Raw genomic sequence first — 22711 nt, forward strand, 5'->3', positions numbered from 1 at the left:
ATTTTGAAAGTTGAAATTTTGAAAGTTGAAATTTTGAAAGTTGAGTTTTTTTTTGTAAGTCAAATCTGTACAAAATTCACAATTTCTTGAAATCACTTGATTCGAAATTGAAGTTCTAGAAAATGGTTGTGAAAATCATCGTTCGCTGAAATACCAGCTTCTATGAAGTTTAAAATTTAAATGTAGACTTTGCTCGTCACCTTGAACGTTTAAAAAGGTTACATATCAGTCTGTCGTACGTTTTCATTTGTTTTTTTTCTCAAGTGCCATTTTTTATCAATCTATTTAAAACAAGCCGTTTCGTTTCTCAACAATTAATCTTTTTTCCCCACTTTTCGCTGATGAAAAGGTACGTGTTGTAACAGAAAGGTTCACCATCGTCTCGAACAGACAATGATGCGCAGTTCGATTTCTGAACTCTCGTCCTCTCTTTCGAACATTCTTCTTCTTGATTCGTGGTTGATTAGTTCACATTCTATAACCAATAACATAACAGGCAAGCCATCAGTTTACCGTGTTCCAATTTCCACGAAACTTCCCGAAATTCCACAGAAAACTCGAAACAGCAGCGTCTTTCTTTCGAAATTTTGTTTTGGACGTCTTCTGGATACTTTTTTCTAGGTTATGTTGTGGGAAAATTAGTAAAATTTTTTGAACTTTCAAAAACGGAAAAATTCTGATAAAAATTTAGAAAAAAAAACAAGTTCAATTGACAAGGGAAGTACCCAAAGTGTCCCATTGCTTTTTCTTAGATATTAATGGCAAAAAATGTCCCTCCCCCTGACTAGCACAAAACGGATAATACAAGGTGCCCATCGGCAGGTTGAGCAGAATAGCAAAATTTTTTGTGTTATTTTTAGAAAAAGTGGATCAAGTCCATTTTACAAAATCATAACTTGGTACAGAGCGATGAAAAAATCATGAACTAACCTGTAACTTGTAGAGCAGATTACAGGCTACGAAATACTCAATTGCACCAACTAAAAGCTTATATCTTTGTGAAGAAATTTACTAGGACGGGAAACGTCCGAATGGTCCAAGAGACATTTTTATTCTCCCGATAATTTTCCATCTTCTCTTAGGGGCTCAGTTTTTGATCGTTATCCCATCTCTTCCTTCTTTTCTGTTTTCTCCAACCCCTTTGCACTGTACTCATAGTACCACGTCGGTACAGTCAAGATCTATCCATTTGTCGTAACGAATTAATACTACTTTTATTAGATTCATTCTCCGTTTACATTCGTTGCAATATCCACAATTCGGGGGTACGAAACTCATATTTTTCAAGTATTTTGTACCCCCGAATTGGCATACTTGTCACTGGCCGGGCCGGGTCAAAATGAAAATTCGGCCCGGGCCAGGTTCTGAGATGTCATAATTCTGAGTTTTTTGAATTTTTTTGAAGTTTTAATTGAATTACCGAGAAAAAAAATTGATGTTTTACATTCTTGTAAGGGTAGATTGTTACAGTAATTTTCTTTTCAAGTGAAATTCAATAATTTTATCTCAAAAAGTTTTTGATAAATCAGGTACCCGGGCCGACCGGGCCGGGCAGGGCCGGAAGAATTTTTTTCGACCCGGCTCGGAATTTGACAAGTGTGCGAATTGGGGATTTTGTACACCTAAATTTCTTGACCCCAAAATTTTTGTACCTTCGAAATCGCCGGAGTTTTTAAAATATCGCAGAAAACACCGTATTTTGAATTTTTCCATATTCCTTTTTTGTTCGAAATATATCGTAAAGCCTGTAATATAGCGCCAGGGCGTTCTATTTTTCAAAGGGGTGTTTTGGATTGATGCGAGGTAAAAAAAATGGATTTTTTACTTATTTAACAGAGTACATAAAAGGAAAAAATGGTGCGAAATTTCTAGATTTCACTATTACCAACTACTGTATAGTGAAGTATTAGAAATACCTATTCTTCTCAAAAAAAAATTCGGTTCGAGAGAGATCATTTTGAAAATGCGAAACATTTATACTTTAGGCTACTCAATTTTAAGTTGCCTTTTTTTGTACGTCACTGATGTTAATATCTGTGAAAACTCAGTTAGGCTCAAAAGTTACTTTCCGTATTTTTTATGTAATCCTTGAATTAAAACATTGAAAAAATTGATGCGTGCATCACAGTCATCTGCCAGTTATTTTCGAAATTCTTCAAATCTTCAAAGGCAAGACCAAATTCTTGAAATGAGCTCCGTCAATGTGCACTGCTTCTGTTTTGCTATTTTTTCTCCCACCATTTTTCAATATAATCACAAAATTTTCTCTTAAACTCTAATTTTCTTGACCGTATTTACATTTACCAAAAAAACCTTTATTTGAATTCCTGCAAAACGAAAGGAACACGTATGTCTACCTCTCTTCCCGCCTTGTCTGAGCCCGCAGTCGGACCCCGCCGTCGGCATCCTTTTTTCGCACGAACCGAATATAAACATCCCCGTCTAAGTTTGGGATGTTTGGGATATGGTAGATTCGAAAAAAGAAAAGGCAAAGAACAGAAAAATTCAAATCTTGAAATATCTTGGAATGTATTTTTCTCGATTTTGAGGATTTCGATTATGAGAAATTGCTAGAAGCAAATGTTTATATCGAGTAGAAACTATTTTCGTTTTTTTCGCAGTGTATCTCCATTTACTTAAACAGAAACTTTTGCGTGAGAGGGAGACTAGTGCACCTGACACATACCTTAAAAACTGTTATATAACGCCACCTGTATTATAAGATCCCCTTTAATACAACGCCACCCTTATGAGGTGATTGGAGGTAGCAAAACAAAGTTTTCATGATTTATTTACATAGTAATAGTGAAATCTAGAAATTTCGCACCATTTTTTCCTTTTATGTACTCTGTTAAATAAGTAAAAAATCCATTTTTTTTACCTCGCAACAATCCAAAACACCCCTTTGAAAAATAGAACGCCATGGCGCTATATTACAGGCTTTACGATATATTTCGAACAAAAAAGGAATATGGAAAAATTCAAAATACGGTGTTTTCTGCGATATTTTAAAAACTCCGGCGATTTCGAAGGTACAAAAATTTTGGGGTCAAGAAATTTAGGTGTACAAAATCCCCAATTCGCACACTTGTCAAATTCCGAGCCGGGTCGAAAAAAATTCTTCCGGCCCTGCCCGGCCCGGTCGGCCCGGGTACCTGATTTATCAAAAACTTTTTGAGATAAAATTATTGAATTTCACTTGAAAAGAAAATTACTGTAACAATCTACCCTTACAAGAATGTAAAACATCAATTTTTTTTCTCGGAAATTCAATTAAAACTTCAAAAAAATTCAAAAAACTCAGAATTATGACATCTCAGAACCTGGCCCGGGCCGAATTTTCATTTTGACCCGGCCCGGCCAGTGACAAGTATGCCAATTCGGGGGTACAAAATACTTGAAAAATCTGAGTTTCGTACCCCCGAATTGTGGATATTGCAACGAATGTAAACGGAGAATGAATCTAATAAAAGTAGTATTAATGTCGTTGACGACAAATGGGTAGATCTTGAATGTACCGACGTGGTACTATGAGTACAGTGCAAAGGGGTTGGAGAAAACAGAAAAGAAGGAAGAGATGGGATAACGATCAAAAACTGAGCCCCTAAGAGAAGATGGAAAATTATCGAGATAAAATGTCTCTTAATTTTGAATGAGGAGAGTTCTGTGAATGCTATAAAGAGAAAATATGAAATTGTCAAAAATGCAAATCGTAAATGAAAAACACTTTGACGGAGCCCTCGAAAGAAAAATAGAAAAGGATCGAGGTAAAATATTTTAGAAAGACTACTTAATAAATACAATTTTGTAAATCGAGATTGTTTGAATTTTGGAATAGGTTTCTTGGAACTAAATCGAATACCATCCTCAAATAGTGTTTTTGTTTTCACAAGTAATCAAAGAAAAAAATTGGACGAGGCAGTTCTCTGCCCTTTCTCGATATGACAGCTCACTTCTATCGAGACAGGCTACTACAAGTTGCCGTACTAGGCCAGTACGAGATTACTAGAAGAACGGTGCTCATCAAAGATCTTCTTTTTTCTCTGTTTTCTCTGCGTCTCTTGATCTCTTCTTCCCGCCTTCCCACCTTCTGGCCTTTTGTCGGGGACCACGTCGGAACCCTTTTCGGAATAGTATAAACATTTACACCGCCTGTCTGGGATGCGTGGGGTACGGTAGATTTGAAAAAAAAGAAAACTATCTAAACTGAGATGTCGCATGTTGTAATGAAGTACACATGCTACAAAAAAGTGTTAATGTTCTGTGTAATCTGAAATCTGGAAATTTGAAAAATCTATAAGAAAAAAAGAAATCGAGAAATTTGAAGTTTAAAGGTTTATTTTCGAGAAAATGGAAAAAATTGAAAATTTCACTCGGTTTACGAAAAATGCATACGAAAAAAAGTGTGAATTGTTGGAAAATGTGAAAGAATTTAGGCTAAATATATGGTGAATTTCACTTTCTAAAACAGTAATTGGAACGTAAGATCAAACATAAAAAGGATAAAATTTTGAACTACAAAAAACTGTTTAATTTTCAGATGATAAATTTGAAAAAAAACCTTGAAACGGAGTAGGGAAGAGAATGAAGATATTGATTGTAGACGACAATAGGAATAGTTTGGCCCGAAACATATATAGATTGGCCCGAAACGACAATTAGGAACTGTAAACATTCCAAAATTTGATAATTATCTTGCTATTGTATATGTTTCACTTACGAAGTTGAACCAGATTTACAATCTCTTGGCCTTCTTCTTCTCTGAGGCTCCAGAACTGCTTCTCTTGTTACTTCTCTTGTTCGGCTCGAGTGGCAACTTGTTCAACGATCCGGTGCAGATCGTTTCTCCACACAAACATTTTCGTTCGATTGACCTAAATGTATGAATGCGTCGTGGAAATATAGAAATAGGAACTCACGGGTCGCATTCAAAATCGTACTTAATAGTTAACTCATCTCCTTTTGGAATGTCGCGAACAGCCGTGAAAAAAATTGCTCGATAATCTTTGTGTGTACCGTGAATTTTCCACTGTTCTGTTTCCAAGTTCGGGTCGCAACTGTTGTTGGCATATTTTCCCGCATTGCCGTACTTAGTCGGGTCGCACACGAATTGACCGCACTCAAAAAGGTAATTGTGCTCGACACCTTCAGCCTCATACTTCGTCAAACGTTCCAAACGTTCAGCCTTCGATATTATCTCTCCGGCATAGTATTAGGTTGGCGGGAAAGTCTTTGTCACTCTGTTTGTTTAATCACTGTTCTCGTATATGGAGGCTGTGTATGATATCGACTCTAGTGAATAACAAGGTGATAAGAACCTTCCATATAAACAAGTCCCCATTTCCTTCCCTGCTCCTCATCTGTAATTGAAACGATATGTTTGTTCCCACTGCTATTCACATCAGACATGTTTTGATTTACCTCTTCCTATCTCACACCACGATGAAGGATTCGGAAACTTTCTTGAAGAATGTGTACAACACACATGCCCCTCACTACAATACTATTCGCAATTGGTTCCATCGTTTCGAAAAAGATGACTTCTCGCTCGATGAAAAGGATCGCTCTGGGAGACCCCGTGAGTTGGATTTGGACAAGCTGAAGCACGCATTGCAATCGGATCCATTTCAATCTAGCCGTGAACTAGCTGTCACATTCGGAGTTCACCATAGCACAGTCCTTGAAGGTTTGAAGTCTCTTGGAATGAGAAAACTTTTTGGTCGATTCATACCTCATCACATGACTCAAGCCAACCTTGACCGCCGAGTCGACGATTCGATTACTCTTCTCACTCTCCACGCGGGCGATCGATGGCTGGACCGGCTAATAACCGGAGATGAGAAGTGGGTCTTCTACGATAATCACCACAGGAAATCCCAGTGGGTTGGAGAAGGAGAGAGCCCACAGGATGTCCCCAAACCCGACCTTCATCCGAAAAAAGTTATGCTCTCTGTGTGGTGGGGAGTGGACGGCCCCATCTACTGGGAACTTCTGCCCGAGGGCAAAACAATAACTGGAGACCTCTACACTACTCAACTACGAAACCTCAAGAAAGCAGTCGACCGTTCGGCCCTGAAAGACAAGAAAGTGTACTATCAACATGATAACGCTCGCCCACATGTTCGAAACAAGTGAAGCAGGAGCTGATGGGATATGGATGGAATGTTCTCCCTCACCCCCCGTATTCTCCTGATCTTGCTCCTTCCGACTATTGGTTATTTGCCGATATGACACGTGCCTTCGAAGGAAAAAGCTTCAATTCCCGTGGAGCGGTCGAAGCGGCACTCAAACAATACTTTGCCTCACGCCCGGCTGGATTCTACCGCAATGGAATCCATAAATTGAGGGAACGTTGGAGACATGTTGTTGATAATGATGGACAATATAATTAATTATTCGGTTATTTTTTCTTTGAGAAATAAACTATTGAAAAAGTGACAAAGACTTTCCCGCCAACCTAATACAAAAGTCGTGTTTCTTTCGAAATATGAGTTTTGGCAAATAAACTTTTTCCCTTATCTCTAGTCTCCGCAATAACAAACGGAATTGTGTTCATTCGAATTCTGGATAATTGGTTTTTGCAACGTTTTTTGCAATTCGGTGGGCACTCCTGGGATCGTGAGACATTTGGGCAGGAGTGATCCGAACAATCGACGCATTCTTCATAGTTGCATCTAAAATGTAATTGATTTGCTTGAAAAGTGAGACGGAAACTTACGCTAGTGTTTTGTGCAACTTTCCTGTGTCCTGGCAATAGCTGGTTGTGAATCTATGTTTAATTCTCATAGATTTTGCGGTTTCAGCAATCTTAAAAGCGGAAAATTTGGAATAATTCAAATACGAAAAAGAGCTTACTTCTTGTTTGGTCGGTTCCCGACCCAAATTAAACACCATTTTGATTTAGTTTCACGTGAAGGAAAGAAATCAAGAAAGAACTATGCCCTTGGCAAGGAATATATGCTGGTAATGAATATCTGTTAGCCGTGTGTCACTTAGAAAGACTGGTAAAAACGGAGACAGAAGTGCGCGGGAACATTCCGACGCAAAGAAGTAAAAAGGTGGTTACAATCCGATGTGATGTGTGAATATGTTACCATTGTGGGTTTCACGGTAAGTTGAGCAGATGGAGGCTAGCTGAATGCTGGAAAGAAGTCTGCGCTGAGAACACATGAAAGACGGAACGGACAATTACTCATATTGACAAGAAGACGCATATCAAAATGCTAAAAAAGTGTGAAGCAGTATTTAAAATTGGAGACAACCGCTACACGATGACAGGGTAATCTAGATCATTTTCTCATCTGGAAGCTGTAAACCTTTGTCTGAAAGATTTTCTGATTTGGGAACTCATCCCCCTCTCCTCGACGCCCTGAGAACCAATGGAAAATGTTGGTGGAGTAGTGTTGCAATAAAAGGGTGACGACAGGAAAGGGAAAACACTGTCAAGTTTAAACTCAATTATCTCCGCTCTTCTAATAGATAACAGAAATGTTCCAACTGAAGAAACACGTCTGATATTATGATAAGCAATTTTTCAGTTAGCAACTCATTCATATCTTTCACAAGAAACGAAGAAACGTGGCTCATATTCCTTAAGTTAGGGGGGACTCTTCTTTTACAGGTTTGACGGTATACTGGTTCGAACTTCAGAACTTTTTGTTCGCTTTTTTCAAAAAAGGGTCCGGTTCAATGATATTTACCGTGAAACCTGTAATAGAAAGGCCCCCACACTGCCATGATTGAGCTCAATTACCTCGGCTCCAATGAAAGATATCAAAAATTTGTCAACTAATGAAATATCGATCATAAGGCCAAAAGTGTTTTGTCAGTTGACACATTTTCCATATCTTCCTCATGAATCGAGATAAATTGACTCAAAGGTGAAAGCTAGGGTGCCATTTTACAGTATAATCTCTGTATGTCTCATTTGAATTTGAGCAACATTTAAGAACTTTAGACTTTTTAAAGTTTTAGCAATATTCACATTTTGAAAACTCAAGGCTTACAGGCAAAGTCATGTTTTTGAATAACGCTAATTTTGCACTGAGAGGACGATTTTTGATACTGAAACTAATATTACTCGACTGAAACTAGCGAGCGAATTCTAAAATGTGATGGGTGTCCATTGAGCCGTTAAATATACATCGTTAAACTATCCTGCAGTTTTTATCAATATGGATTTGTGAAGTGGTGAGTTTTACTTGTGAGACGATTTATCAAAATTGTTTATATTTTTCGAACTTTTTTACTACTTGAAATCATTAGAAAGTTGATAAAAATAAATGATTAGAGATATTGTCTGAAATATGAAGTTTCATTCAATTTTAAGCATAACAATAAACTTCGAGTTTTGAAACGTTTTAGAAATTGGAAAAGGTTTTTCAGTATTGATGTTTTTGTCCTGAAAACGCAATTTCCGGTACCGAAATTCAAATAATTCGTCTGAAACTAGCAAGCGGATTCTGAAATTTTCAGAAATGCTGAAATATTTATCGAAATCTGGGTCCAAAAAGTGTTGAGTTGCTTTATTGAAAAATTGAGATGAATAATTAAAAAACTTAAGATAAATCATGTCAAAAATTGAGATAAATTATGCAAAACTGTGCAGAGTAAATACGCTTATAGAGAAAATTACAAATATTAAAAATGACGGCAGTGTGAGAATATTGAATGTGTGACCCGTGAATCTGCGATTTGAGAAAGACAATGTTCTGAAATTGAAAACAATGAATTTACTTTTCAAACATCTTGAAAACTCACAATTAATATTTTCGGAATCCTCCAATTTTCCGAAATTCCTTCAAATTTGTTCCACTTCGAGGAGGTCATCCTGAAGATTTGCATCCGCTTCTTCATCGTTTGTGGTGGATGCTCCCGCGTTGGGTTCTTCAGCTTCTAGTACATTGGCCAGGATTTTGTCAAGAACATATTTGCAATTTCTCATCAATTCTGATTCTGAGACGGTATTCTTATTAGCTGTCTCCAATTCCGTCTGTCGATTCTGTCCGTCGTTTCGATGAATAGCAGCTGGCGGAGGCTGACCGATCCAGCCTTTGCATTTTCTCTTGCGACAGAGACACCTTTGGCTCGTTTCCCTAAAAAACAACGTAACTGTAATAAGTATATCAGACAAAAAAAAGAACATACGGGTTATAATTGTATCCGTAGTCAATTGTGAGTTCAGCACCCTTTCTGATATTCTTGTTTGCCACGAAACCGATCGCTTTAAATCCGTTCTTTCGATTGCTCACTGTGTACGTCTTCGCATGCATGTTTGGCTCACAGCTGTGATTTCCAAATCGTGCGGAGTTGCCATATTTTGTAGGATCAATATAGAATCGACCAGCCTTGAAGGGGTACAAGTGAGCTTCACCATTTGATCTGTATTTTTCCTTCCGAATTTGTAGCTCGGAATTGGAAATAACTTCTCCGTGGTAGGGGATTATGAACTCATTTTTTTGATAGCACGAGAAGCAAATAGTCCGATTCCTTTGTTCCCGGAGGATTTGACAAGGAAACATTTATTTTTTTGTTTTCGGTACTGTTCAAAAAATTGATTCTGGCATCCAGCTTTTTTCAAAGCACAAGATTTTGGACACACCATGTTTTGGCCATAATTGTCACAATCTTCAGTAGTGCAATTGCAATCTTCATTCTTACATCTAAAATTGAATAAGCTTTTTTCAAATTTTCAATTGGAATGAACTTACTTCTCCACTCGGACAACTTTAGCTTTATCCGCTTTGTAAGACGGATGTAGTTTCGGTTGAACATTGGCGTGGAATTTCTTGATAGTTTTCTGCAAAACTTTCTAGATTTTTCTTTCTCAACAAGATTTTTCTTTTTCATCAACATTTTAAAATCCCAGATTTTGATGATAACTTTAGGATATACTGAGAATGGCCTATCTGAACACCTTTGAAAACTTCAGAATCCGCTTTCAGCAGCTCGCCAGTTTCAGCCGAGTTATATCAGTTTCCGTAGAAAAAATCGCGTTCTCAGCTTGAATTTCCAATCTAAAACATTTTCTCAAAAAGATTGTTTCCAAATTTTCAAAAGTTTCCACCATTTGGATTCACCGAAAAACCAGTATTGGACGGGCAGACCTTTCTATTGTCCTAAGACACCTCCATAGGACTCTTCTATTTTTTCAGTCATTTTTCTAAAAAGTTTTCATCGAAAGGTTTGGTGTAATTTAGTTAAAATTTCACGAAATCTATCAATTTCACAAAACTGCAATTTTTCGAGCAAAAAATTGTGTTACAACAAGTTTCTTTAAAAATTTAAAATATCCGGATTATTTTTTATTGAAAATGTACGAAAATGTATAAATTCAAAAAACACATTTTGAAGGGGCCTTTTTATTTTTCCACGGCCCTATAGGAGAGCCCTTCTAATACAGTTTCATGTTTTTCAAACTTTTATTTCCTATAGAAAATGTTTGCAACATGAAGTTCAAGTATAAAACAACCGATTTTTGGGGACTGTAACTGATGTAACTCGGCTGAAACTGGAGGGGGGGGGGGGGGTGGATTCTAGTATTTTCAAAAGCTTCTAGCTATGATATTCTTCACCGATTTTGAAGTTCAATTCAAAGTTCGGGGTTACAAAGTTTTGAGAATTCCTTCGAATTATAAACTCACTTTGACATTTTGTGCCTCTTGGTTTTTTGTGTCTTTTGGTGCCTTTGATGGTCGGTTAATCATTTTTAACACAGTGGTCTTCTATAACTGAAAATTCAAAAATGTGAAAATTATCTACGAATGTTAAGAGGACCAAATGACAAAAAGAAATTGGAATAAGCGTTACAAAAACATTCGTTTCCAGAGAGGGTTGCAATGAAAAGAGAAAAATATTGTAAGCCAAAATTTTCAAAAGAGGAAAGAAAAAGGGGATCTTAATCAGAACAATTTTAGTTTCAAAAACGTTTTCGGGAAATATCTTGTATGATTTTTTGAAAATTAAACGAGAAAAAGAAACAAAATGTTTTTATCGTCCCACTGCTAGCCAGCAAACCCCAGGAGTTTGGCACGAAAAAATACTGATAACAATTATAAAATAGCGGAGTAACTGCGTGCCAATCAGACCTCCCATACAGAAAACATTCGTGGCAAAGTGTAAATCTTAATATCAGCAAAAAAATCGTGTGAGACTGTTAAAAAACATCTTCTGAGAGAGACAGGAATATTTTTTTTTATTGAAAAATTTTCGAAAGGCAAATTTGCTAATGAACACAAAAACAAAAAACTGGCAAAAATTATGAACAAAAATAGTACTAGCTTCTATTGACTAGTATATTCATTCATTCATAATTAGTTGGCTCCCGCTTACACTATCATAATATTTTAAAAGACAAAAAACTTAAAGTTTCAGAAGTTTAGTGTTGTCAAGAAGCTCAGAAGTTTTTTTTTCAAATTCTTCAAGAAAAATATTTTAAAGTTCAAAATATGAAATTCATAGATTCAGAAATTCGAAAGTTAGAGACTCAGGATATTTTCAAAGTTTTAGAATTTCCGAAATTTTGAATTTTTAATTGTTTGCATTTCTCAAATTCGGAATTTCCCAACTTTGTTATTTTTAAATTTACAAATATAGACTTTGAATTTTCGATTTTAAAAACACAGCGACTCAGAGAGTCAGTAGTATCAGAATTTAGAAAGTCAAGAATCCTAAAATTAGGTACTTCAAAAAACTAGGAGTTAGGAAATTATGGCACTCAAAAACTCAGAAATTCCAGAAAATTCAGAAATTCTTATGATCAGAAATTTTAGTTCAGGAATTTAGAAACTCAACTCAAAAATTCTGAAGCACTAGACTCCTGTAAATCAGAAAATTGAAAAATCAGATACTCAGGTTTGCTGAAATACAGAAATTTGGTAGTTTATAAATCGTGAAATTCAGAATTAAAAAAAATAAAAATCCAGAAATTCTGGAATTCTGAAATTTAGATAATCAGGAAATTCGGAAGTTCAGAAACTCTGAAAATTGATTTTCTGAAATCCTGAATCTCTAGAATTCTAAAATTCTGAGACTCAGAATGTCGAAAATGCAGAGAATCAAAAATTCAGGTACTTTTGAATTCAGAATTTTTGAAATTCTGAAATTCTGAAATTCTGAAATTTTAAAATCCTGAAAATTCGGACTTTCTAGAATTTTTCAGAATTTCAGGAAATTAAGAATTTAGAATTTTTGAAAATACTGACTTTAGAAATTTGCTTATTCAGTAATTCAGGAATTTGGAAATTTGGAAACTCAAAATGTTGAAAAAAAGCAGGATCAGAAATTCAAAATTTCTCACATTCAGAAAAACAAAAATTACATTAAAAATAGAACATTAAAAATTCTGATATATTAATATTTCGGAATTCAGTTATTCACAAATTTTGAAATTCAGGTAATCAAGAATTCAGAAAATCAGAAATTCTGAATGTCAAAAAAATGGGAATTTCAAAAATTAGGATATTTTAAATTTAAGGAGTTCAGAAATTCTAGAGTTTCAAAATCCCAAAAATCATAAATTTTGAAATTTTGAAATTAAGGATTTCAAAATGCCACTAATTCAGCAAATCAGGAATTTTAAAATTCAAAAATCCGGACTTTAGAGATTTGAAAACCCTGAAATTTGGAATGTTAAAAAAGCGGAGAATCAGAAATTCAAAATTTCTCAAACTCGGGAAATCAAAAATTCGGAACTAAAAAAATTTGGATTTTCATAGGTCGAAACGGATTTTTTCAAATAGCTTACAGAAAAAAAAAACGAGAGAGAGAGAGAGGACAAAGAGTACAACAAGCGTACTGCGCATCATTGTCTGTTCGAGACGATGTTGGACCTTTCTGTTACAACACGTACCTTTCTATCAGCGAAAAGCGGAGAAGGAAGATTAATTGTTGAGAAGCTAAACGGATTGTTTAACTTAAAACAAAAACGTTCGACAGACTGACGTGTAACCTTTTAAAACATTCAAGATGACAAGCGAAGTCTACATTTAAACTTTAAACTGCATCGATGCTGGTTAGTTACAATGAACGATGATTTTTACGATCATTTTTTAGAACTTCAATTTCGAATCAAGTGATTTCAAAAAATTGTAAATTTGTACAGATTTTACTAACAAGAAAAACTATTTTCAATTCGACTTGCAAGAATTCTTGAATAAAACACTGATTTAGAAAGAAATTGGTAACTGAGCTGTGTCGTTTTTACTGGGGTGCTCCTCTACCTATAAATACTATTGAACGACCTTTTTCTCCCTCTCTTCCCGCCTTGTCGGAGACCGTCGTCGGACCCCGCCGTTGGCATCCTTTTCTCGCAGGAACAGAATATAAACATCCACGTGGAATGTCTGAGATGTTTTAGACATGATAGATTTGAAAAAGGACAGACGAAGAACAGAAAAATTCAAATTTTGGAATTCAATGGAATGTATTTTTCTCGGTGTTGAGACGTTTCAAGGAAATGCTAGAAGAAAATGTTCATATCGAGTAGAAACGATTTTCTTTTCTTTCTCAGTTCGCCTCAATTTTTAAGTGTATCCGGAACAGATATTTCGATTCAAAAAAATGGAAAGATTCAAAATAACAACTGTAAAACGAAATACTGACAGTTAAGCGAACATTTGTTGAAGGAATGAAGTTATTGAAAAGAATCTCACGGTAGATGATCACTATGATCAAATATACATCGACGCTCGAATTTATAAATTCGGCTCTTATGAATAAAACTACACAATTCCCATTCTGATTATTTTTTTGCTTTCAAAACTCCGTCAATAAAAATATTAAAATTATATAACGATATTTATGCACAGTTTTGAAACGATACCGTCTAGTAAATGTAAAATATTAGAAGAGTTCTGTAGGAGGTAAATCGAATATTTCGAAGGTCCAAAACGTGTAGATGTTTAAATGTGCAATGAATTTAGAATAAATCTATGAAAATGCTATTAAGGTCGTTAGCGACAAATGGGTGGATCTTGACTGTACCGATGTGGTACTAGGAGTACAGTGCAAAGGGGTTGGAGAAAACAGAAAAGAAGGAAGAGACGAAAGAGATAGAATAATAACCAAAACTGAGCCCGTAAGAGAAGAAGGAAAACTATCAAGATATATATTTTTACTTAATTTGAAATGAGAAAACTCTGTGAATGATATGAAGAGAAAAAGAAGATTTTCAAAAGTGCAAATCTTAAATATAATACTTTGATGGGACAGTCTAACGGAAGATAATTAGTGGTCTCTAAATACTTTTAAAAGACCACTAAATGAGGGAATTTTTGAAAATCAAGACTGTAGAAATTTTAGAATAGGTGTCCTGGAACAAAAACAAATACCATCTTCAAACAGGGTTCTCATTGTCAAGAGTAAATGTGAAAAAAATAGGAGCAAGATAATTCTCTGCCCTTGCGCTATCTCCCCAGGCCACCCACCCAGACGGGCTACTACAAATTGCCATACTAGGCCAGTGAATTGCCATACTAGGCCAGTAGGAGATTAATGAGAACTGTGCTCATCAAAGATCTTTTTTGATCGTCTGTTTTCTCTGCGTCTCTTGATCTCTTCTTCCCGCCTTCCCACCTTCTGGCCTTTTGTTGGGGACCGACGTCGGAAACCTTTTCGGAATAGTATAAACATTTACACCGCCTGTCTGGGATGCGTGGGGTACGGTAGATTTGAAAAAAAAGAAAACTATCTAAACTGAGATGTCGCATGCTGTAATGAAGTACACATGCTACAAAAAGTGTTAATGTTCTGTGTAATCTGAAATCTGGAAATTTGAAAAATCTATAAGAAAAAAAGAAATCGAGAAATTTGAAGTTTAAAGGTTTATTTTCGAAAAAATGGAAAAAATTGAAAATTTCACTCGGTTTACGAAAAATGCATACGAAAAAAAGTGTGAATTGTTGGAAAATGTGAAAGAATTTAGGCTAAATATATGGTGAATTTCACTTTCTAAAACAGTAATTGGAACGTAAGATCAAACATAAAAGGATAAAATTTTGAACTACAAAAAACTGTTTAATTTTCAGATGATAAATTTGAAAAAAACCATGAAATGGAGTAGGGAAGAAAATGAAGGTATTGATCGTAGACCTTCTGGCCTTTTGTTGGGGACCGACGTCGGAAACCTTTTTGGCAAAGTATTTTTTCACATTTACTCTTGACAATCAAGAAAGAGTTGTAAGACAAAGACAAACAGTTTTTCTGAGAGAAACTTAACCGTGAAAGTTTTAATTTTTTTTTTGAAAATTTGGATCAAGTGATTTCAAAAAAATTGCCTCTTTAATTTCAAATATTTTGGAATACTGCAATCTCTAGTAGACAGCAACAAAAAATACGTGCATATGGAAATATAAAAAAAGATAAATGAAAAATTCGCATCAACACCAAATGTCTCGACATACGTGTTCCTTTCGTTTTGCAAAAACTCAAATAGTCGAGCTGTTTTTCGATGAATTTAGATACGCTTAAGAAGATTAGAGTTCAAGAAAGAGTTGTCACACTGCCATGCACTGCCATGCACCACACTGCACACTGCCATGTTTGAGCTAAATTATCTTGGCTTCATTGAGAGATATCAAAAATGTGTCAACTAATGAAATGTTAATCATATTATCAGAAGTGTTTTGTCAGTTGACACATTTGTCATATCTTTCTCACGAATCGAGATAAACTCTCGTATATCTATGTTTCATTTGAATTTAGAGTTGTGTGGGGGCCTTTCTATTACAGGTTTCACGGTAAGTATCATTGAACCGGACACTTTTTGAAAAAAGCAAACCGGTACCGGTATACTGGTTTGAACGTCTCCGTGGTAGAACTTTTTGTTTGCTTTTTCAAAACAAATTTCAGATTTTCATTCAATTTACGCCTTCCAAATGCCAAATGATACTTACCGTGAAATCTGTAATCGACGGGCGCCAACACTGTCACCTTTGAGCTAAATTATCTTGGCTCCATTGAGAGATATCAAAACTGTGTCAACTAATGAAATGTTAATCATAATATCAGAGGTGTTTTGTCAGTTGACACATTTGTCATATCTTTCTCACGAATCGAGATAAACTCTCGTATATCTGTGTTTCATTTGAATTTAGGCAATATTTGAGAATTTCAGACTTTTTAAAGTTCTAGCAGTATACAATATATATTTGATATTTTAAAAACTTAAGGCGTACAGGCAAAGTCATGCTGTCAAATTTTGTAAGAATGATGCCTGCAATTTTTCTGCATTTTCAGAAAATTTTTGAACTCGCAAAACAAAGGGCAGAGGAGGACCATGATTTTTAAAAATGTGAAAAAAGTAAAAAATATTGTTTTTTTATTGTTCAAAAAAATTCAAAAAAAAACCATCACAGATGATAGAGAAACGTTGAAAAGTAAGTGTCAAACTTGAACAATTCCTTAACAAAAAATTTTAAAACTCGAGAAATCCAAGTTTTTAGAACTGTTGTGGTCATGACGAATGTTCGACATTGATGAACACAGTAACTTGTTTTAAGTTAAAAGTTTTTTCCAAATTTATTTTTTCGGTTTATTTTAATTTTCGAAAAAAACAATTAATAAAAACAAGGTAAAATGTTACGGTCACCGGCGTATCTGTTCCACTGTGTCAACTTTCAATGCGCGTATGAAATCACCCATCTTTTGTTTTTCTTCGTTTTCATCGCCATATGCTAATGTTTTCTTACACTAGAGATTGCTACGGTCCAAAATATTTGAAAATATAGAGATACTTGCGATCTTTAGAAGGTTGCTTGGCGGTAGATGTTTTTTGGCAGCTAAATGTTTGTTTTTCTTTTCTCGAATCACTATCGTACAAAACCCCAAATTTCTCAATTCTAGTTCTTTACATTTATGATTTTTCTTACTCCACATCATCTGTGTACTGTTTATGGCAAGCTCCTTCACATTGTCTGAGATACTTTCCTTCCCAAAAATTGGAAGGAGAAAAACGAGTGGGAATAGGTGGAGGAGCATCCCAGTATGACAATTTACTACACAGTTTTTATGTATTATTCTTAGTCTGTACAAATTTACAATTTTTTTGAAATCACTCGATCCAAATTTTCAAAAAAAAAAAATTACAACTTTCATGGTTAAGTTTCTCTCAGAAAAACTGTTTGTCTTTGTCTTACAACTCTTTCTTGAACTCTAATCTTCCTAAGCGTATCTATATTCATCGAAAAACAGCTCGACTATTTGAGTTTTTGCAAAACGAAAGGAACACGTATGTCGAGACATTTGGTGTTGATGCGAATTTTTCATTTATCTTTATTTATATTTCCATATGCACGTATTTTTTGTTGCTGTCTACTAAAGATAGTCCGAAATATTTGAAATTAAAGAGGCACTAGCAGTTTTGGAAGGTCGCTTCGCCGTGTAGATGTTTTCTTTCAATAGGTGAGAGGGTGCTTCTAGAAGACTCATACATTGTTGATCGCAGCTTTTGTCGGGAAGTTTGTTTCCTATTAGTTGTTGCTAGTATACTGTGTTTATTAACTCATAATCAACAAAGATCGACAAATTCCACAAAATCGGTTACGCTTTTATCGCCGCGATCGAAATCGATTTTCAAAAAAATTAACGGAAATTCGACTTTCCAAAACTTGATGAAAATGAAAACTGACAAAAAAAAAATACTAGTTGTCACTTCAAACTAGACAAACATCTCTCTGAACTTGGAGGGCTTTAGTTGATGAACACAGGCTCAAACTGTATTTATTTTTCTGAGTTTTTGAAATCACTCTTACATTTCCATTTTATTTGATTATTTTTGTTATTCAAATTGGATTTTGGTTTGCTGTTGTGTACTTAATGATACATGATACCAATAAATGTTGTCTGGGATTCTATTCGAAATGTTTTTATACTAATATACACAGCTTTACGTTTTTTAATGCTTTTTTCACATTTGCAAAAGTCACTTCTGAAGCTATAAAATAATTTTTTTAATGCCGAGAAAGCCGTTCCTGACGGACAGTTGCTTTGGGGACAAAAAGAATGACAGTTAAAAATGACAAAATGACTGCTTTTGAGTCTAAATTTTGTTAAGCAAATTGAAAATTCTGACACCACCTAAGAATCTGCATTATTTATAGCAATTTTTAAACGTTGAACCTAATTATGCATAAAATAACAGAACAATGTCAATTGTTCTTTTTATCCAATTCACTATTTTGCTTGTTGAGCTTATTTTTGTGAATTAGTTGGCTAATAATTCAAGACACTTTTTTTTTTTTTTTTTTTATGGCTATTATTTTACAAAAAAATTTGGGTGAATTGGCTCATTCAGAAAAAAGTTGGAAGCGAAAGTCTTGATTTTAGGGCTCAAAACCCGATTTTTCGAATTTATCACATACGAGTTTTGAGAAAAGGCAGGACAAGCAATGTTTAAAACAATGTTTCAATTATGGCTGATATTTCACAAAAGAATTTGGGTGAATTGTCTCATTCAGAAAAAAGTTGGAAGCGAAAGTCTTGCTTTTAGGGCTCAAATCCCGATTTTTCGAATTTATCACATACGAGTTTTGAGAAAAGGCAGGACAAGCAAATTTTAAAACAATGTTTTAATTATGGCTGATATTTCACAAAAGAATTTGGGTGAATTGGCTCATTCAGAAAAAAGTTGGAAGCGAAAGTCTTGATTTTGGGCTCAAAACCCGATTTTTCGAATTTATCACATACGAGTTTCGAGAAAAGACAAGACAAGCAAATCTTAAAACAATGTTTCAATTATGGCTGATATTTCACAAAAGAATTTGGGTGAATTGGCTCATTCAGAAAAAAGTTGGAAGCGAAAATCTTGATTTTAGGCCTCAAAAACCGATTTTTCGAATTTATCACATACGAGTTTCGAGAAAAGGCAGGACAAGCAATGTTTAAAACAATGTTTCAATTATGGCTATTATTTTACAAAAAAATTTGGGTGAATTGTCTCATTCAGAAAAAAGTTGGAAGCGAAAGTCTTGATTTTAGGGCTCAAAACCCGATTTTTCGAATTTCTCACATACGAGTTTTGAGAAAAGGCAGGACAAGCAATGTTTAAAACAATGTTTCAATTATGGCTGATATTTCACAAAAGAATTTGTGTGAATTGGCTCATTCAGAAAAAAAGTTGGAAGCGAAAGTCTTGATTTTAGGGCTCACAACCCGATTTTTCGAATTTATCACATACGAGTTTTGAGAAAAGGCAGGACAAGCAATGTTTAAAACAATGTTTCAATTATGGCTGATATTTCACAAAGGATTTTGTGTGAATTGGCTCATTCCAAAATCTGGCTTTGAGCCCTAAAATCAAGACTTTCGCTTCCAACTTTTTTGCTGAATGAGCCAATTCACACAAATTTTTTCGTGAAATATTAACCATAGTCGAAATATTCTTTTAAAATTTGCTTTACCTGCCTTTTCCCAAAACTCGTATGTGATAAATTCGAAAAATCGGGTTTTGAGCCCTAAAATCAAGACTTTCGCTTCCAACTTTTTTCTCAAATTTATCACATACGAGTTTTGAGAAAAGGCAGAAAAGGCTTTTTTAATTGTTGACACTTGGTTTACTTTTTCCAACAGTTTTTTGTGAAGATCATGCAGAACAGAATAAATGCATCGAAACCGTTTTTTCTTAAAGTTATAGCGTTCAAGGCTCAAACCAGTTGACTTTTTCCCATTTTTCAGTATTCTTTTTTTATTCGTTCAGCTTAAAAATATTTATTCAATTTTCTCGGGACCGAACAGCAATATTTTAGCTATTTTATATCATTGTTTTTTAAGGAGACATCTTTAAAACTGAAAGTCGAAGTTTTTAAACGTTTAGAACTTATTGACAAACACTCTAAATATGAATGACCCTGAAAAATGATCTTTTTGAAGATCATGAATAAATAAGTAGTTTTTGGCCTGCATCAAGAGGTCATACATTTTATGAAGTAAATGATGTTCTTGGCTCGAAAAAAGGAAACCAAGATAAACCATTATGATGTGGTTACTGATCTAAAAGTGAAAAAAAAATTATAAATTGTACTATTTTTTTTCTTGACAGTCCATGCTTTTGAATTAGCAGAATTCTGAATCTGATTCATTTCTGACTTCACGGATCACAAATCTCTCAGAACACCTCTATTTCGTTTTTAGAACTCATTGTGTTGTTGCATCACCTAATCCTCGCCTGTGAACTAATTTTCGCTTCAAGAGCTTTTGGTCTGATATTCTCGAGTTATTTCGATACACATTCTCCTAAATCTCTTATTTTTCAAAACTCCGCTTTTGAATTATGTGTGTTAAGCAAATTGAAAATTCTGACACCACCTAAGAATCTGCATTATTTATAGCAATTTTTAAACGTTGAACCTAATTATGCATAAAATAACAGAACAATGTCAATTGTTCTTTTTATCCAATTCACTATTTTGCTTGTTGAGCTTATTTTTGTGAATTAGTTGGCTAATAATTCAAGACACTTTTTTGAAGGGTGCGTGCCAGTTGAATGTTTCCTAGTGGTACTCTATCGTAAACATCATCAACAGAGCAACAAAAAAAAACAATAAGCGAGTCTTATATCTGTAATTGTTGAATTTAACTGCTTAATTCAGCCTCTTTTTTGAGATGTCTTGTTATATCCGTCTTCTCTTGTTCGTCTAGTTCTTGGTCTTCAAAGTCAAGTTACAGCACATACCCTCTACGATGAATTAGTTTCACGATCTTTATATTATTGGACCAGATGTTCTTCACTTAATCTTATAATCTTCAACACCCTGATGACGCGGCGGCTCAGATCTATTTTCCATTTTTTTCATTTTTCATACTTGTTCGGAAGTTTTCGACTCATAATCCAAATCCCAATTAGTTGGACAAAGATTTTCATGTTTTTAGAAGCCTGAAAATTGTGACGTAAAAAGTTCGAAACCAAGAGTTCACATTAAGGCCTCCTAGTTTCAAAAATGCAGTCCGAAATAAAACTACAGTATCCATTTAAATAGAAATTCTCCAGTTTTAGACATCTCAGAACTTCGAGAATTTCGGAATTTAGATCAAACTCGACACATGTGCTTCATTTTCCTTCTCTCATTCTTCAAATAAAACAAAAGATCTTACACATTCTCTGCAGATTGAACTATTCTGATTATTCTGTGAGAAATACAAATTTCAATTTTTCTAAAGGTTGTTTGTGACGTGAGTACATGTTAAGGATTATGTTCATCTAGGTGGCTGGTACCACAGGTTTCTAAAATCAGAAAGCACTATTTGAATATTTGTTCTGGAGTGAGACGCTTCCTTTTCCAATTAAAAAAAATCAGTTATCTACTACAGTTCCACTAAACACACCAAGATCAAGGAAATGCTGTGAAAACTTAAAGTTGGTCTCAAATTCAGAACTCCGAAACTAGGTTTTTTATTTTAGGGAGCGTTCTTTTAATTACACAGGAATTTCTTTTGACTCAGTAGTTTCGCTGCCAGTTTTTTGATTCGTCGCCTTTTTTTATTGACCATCTTTTCCCAAACTGACAGTGCTGAGAATATTTCTTTTCTTATAATTCAAATTCGGCTCGCTGGTGTTGTATTTGTTGTTCAGACACACGATTTGTCTAAACTGACAGTACTTCTCAGGTTTATTCTTTTTTTCGAGTCGAAAAACTCTATAATCTGAACAATGTTCCACAGCTGCGATTCTCGTGTCATTCGGACTCATTCTTGCAATTTCCTGCTTCCTTCCTGACATTGGGGGGGGGGGGGGTCGATTCTGCATTTTTGACTTGATACGAATGTCTACTTAATCTCCATTTCTCGATTTTGAATTTTTGAAAAGCAGAACCTCATCGCATCAATTGGGCTACCATTAAGAATGTATAACCTGTTTTGAAAAGGTTTTTTTTAGTTTTTAATTAATTACAATTTGAAATGCTGTTTCGTAGAAGAATCTTTAAGGATGCGGGGCCTTCTGGCTCTTGTTTCCGTAATTTTAAATTTGCGTCAGTTCATCGGGGATTGAGGTTTAGTTGCCCATCCTGAACGACAAGCGTGTAAAAAGTTATTTGCAGGGTGGGTGAAAAAGGTTTTTGAAATCTGCTGAATTGTATGTCAAGGAAGACGTATTTAGCCAACACATTTAATTGACTACAATGTATAGTCAAAAATTCATATTTGAAAAAAGTTAATTCTTTACACAATCTCTAAAAAATTAACTTCACATCTTGAGCCAGGTTTAAATATCACTCTCTAACCTTGCACAAAAAACTATATTTTTGCTCCCGGTTTGCTGTGACATCCTTTAAACCTTTCTTCTTTTTCATCTTTTCTGTCAAATTTTGGGATTCTGTCTTTCCTCTTCCCTTCTTTTTTTTTGCCCCGTTTTTTGTGTGTTCTCCTTTTTTTCAGTTCTTCTGACGTTCTCATCTTTTCTTTCTGTGCGTTTCAGTTTTTTGTCAATCTCATGAGAATAGACTCTTTCTCTTGATGCATTTCTGTTTCCATTTCTGACTCTTCTTTTACAGCCGCTCATACTTGCCAGTTCAAAAATATGAATGTTGGTGAAGACATTTAGAGAAAAATAAGCCGGTACACGCAGAATTTGAAATTGGGTTATCAGGTATATCGAAAGTGTAATTACTTGAATATTTTATATTTTTGTATTCAAGCAATCGGATACCCTCTACAAACTTATTCATCTGGCAAAGCGTTCTGATGTTCCAATCAAGCTCTTCCATAATTCTAAAACTGT

The 22711-nt window shown here is 34.8% G+C and overlaps 1 protein-coding gene across 1 annotated transcript; it reads right to left on the minus strand.

The window, feature by feature from the left end:
* Positions 1-4735: 4735 nt before the first annotated feature.
* On the minus strand, positions 4736-10706 carry CBG16771 (the record flags this gene model as incomplete). Its single annotated transcript, XM_002645047.1, has 7 exons — positions 4736-4874; positions 6719-6807; positions 8816-9095; positions 9148-9407; positions 9602-9662; positions 9711-9799; positions 10644-10706. 7 exons carry the CDS (start codon positions 10704-10706, stop codon positions 4736-4738), a joined length of 981 nt encoding a protein of 326 aa, XP_002645093.1.
* Positions 10707-22711: the final 12005 nt, after the last annotated feature.

The sequence above is a fragment of the Caenorhabditis briggsae genome, assembly GCF_000004555.2.
Source record: "Caenorhabditis briggsae complete genome, chrX, whole genome shotgun sequence".
Taxonomy (NCBI): domain Eukaryota; kingdom Metazoa; phylum Nematoda; class Chromadorea; order Rhabditida; family Rhabditidae; genus Caenorhabditis; species Caenorhabditis briggsae.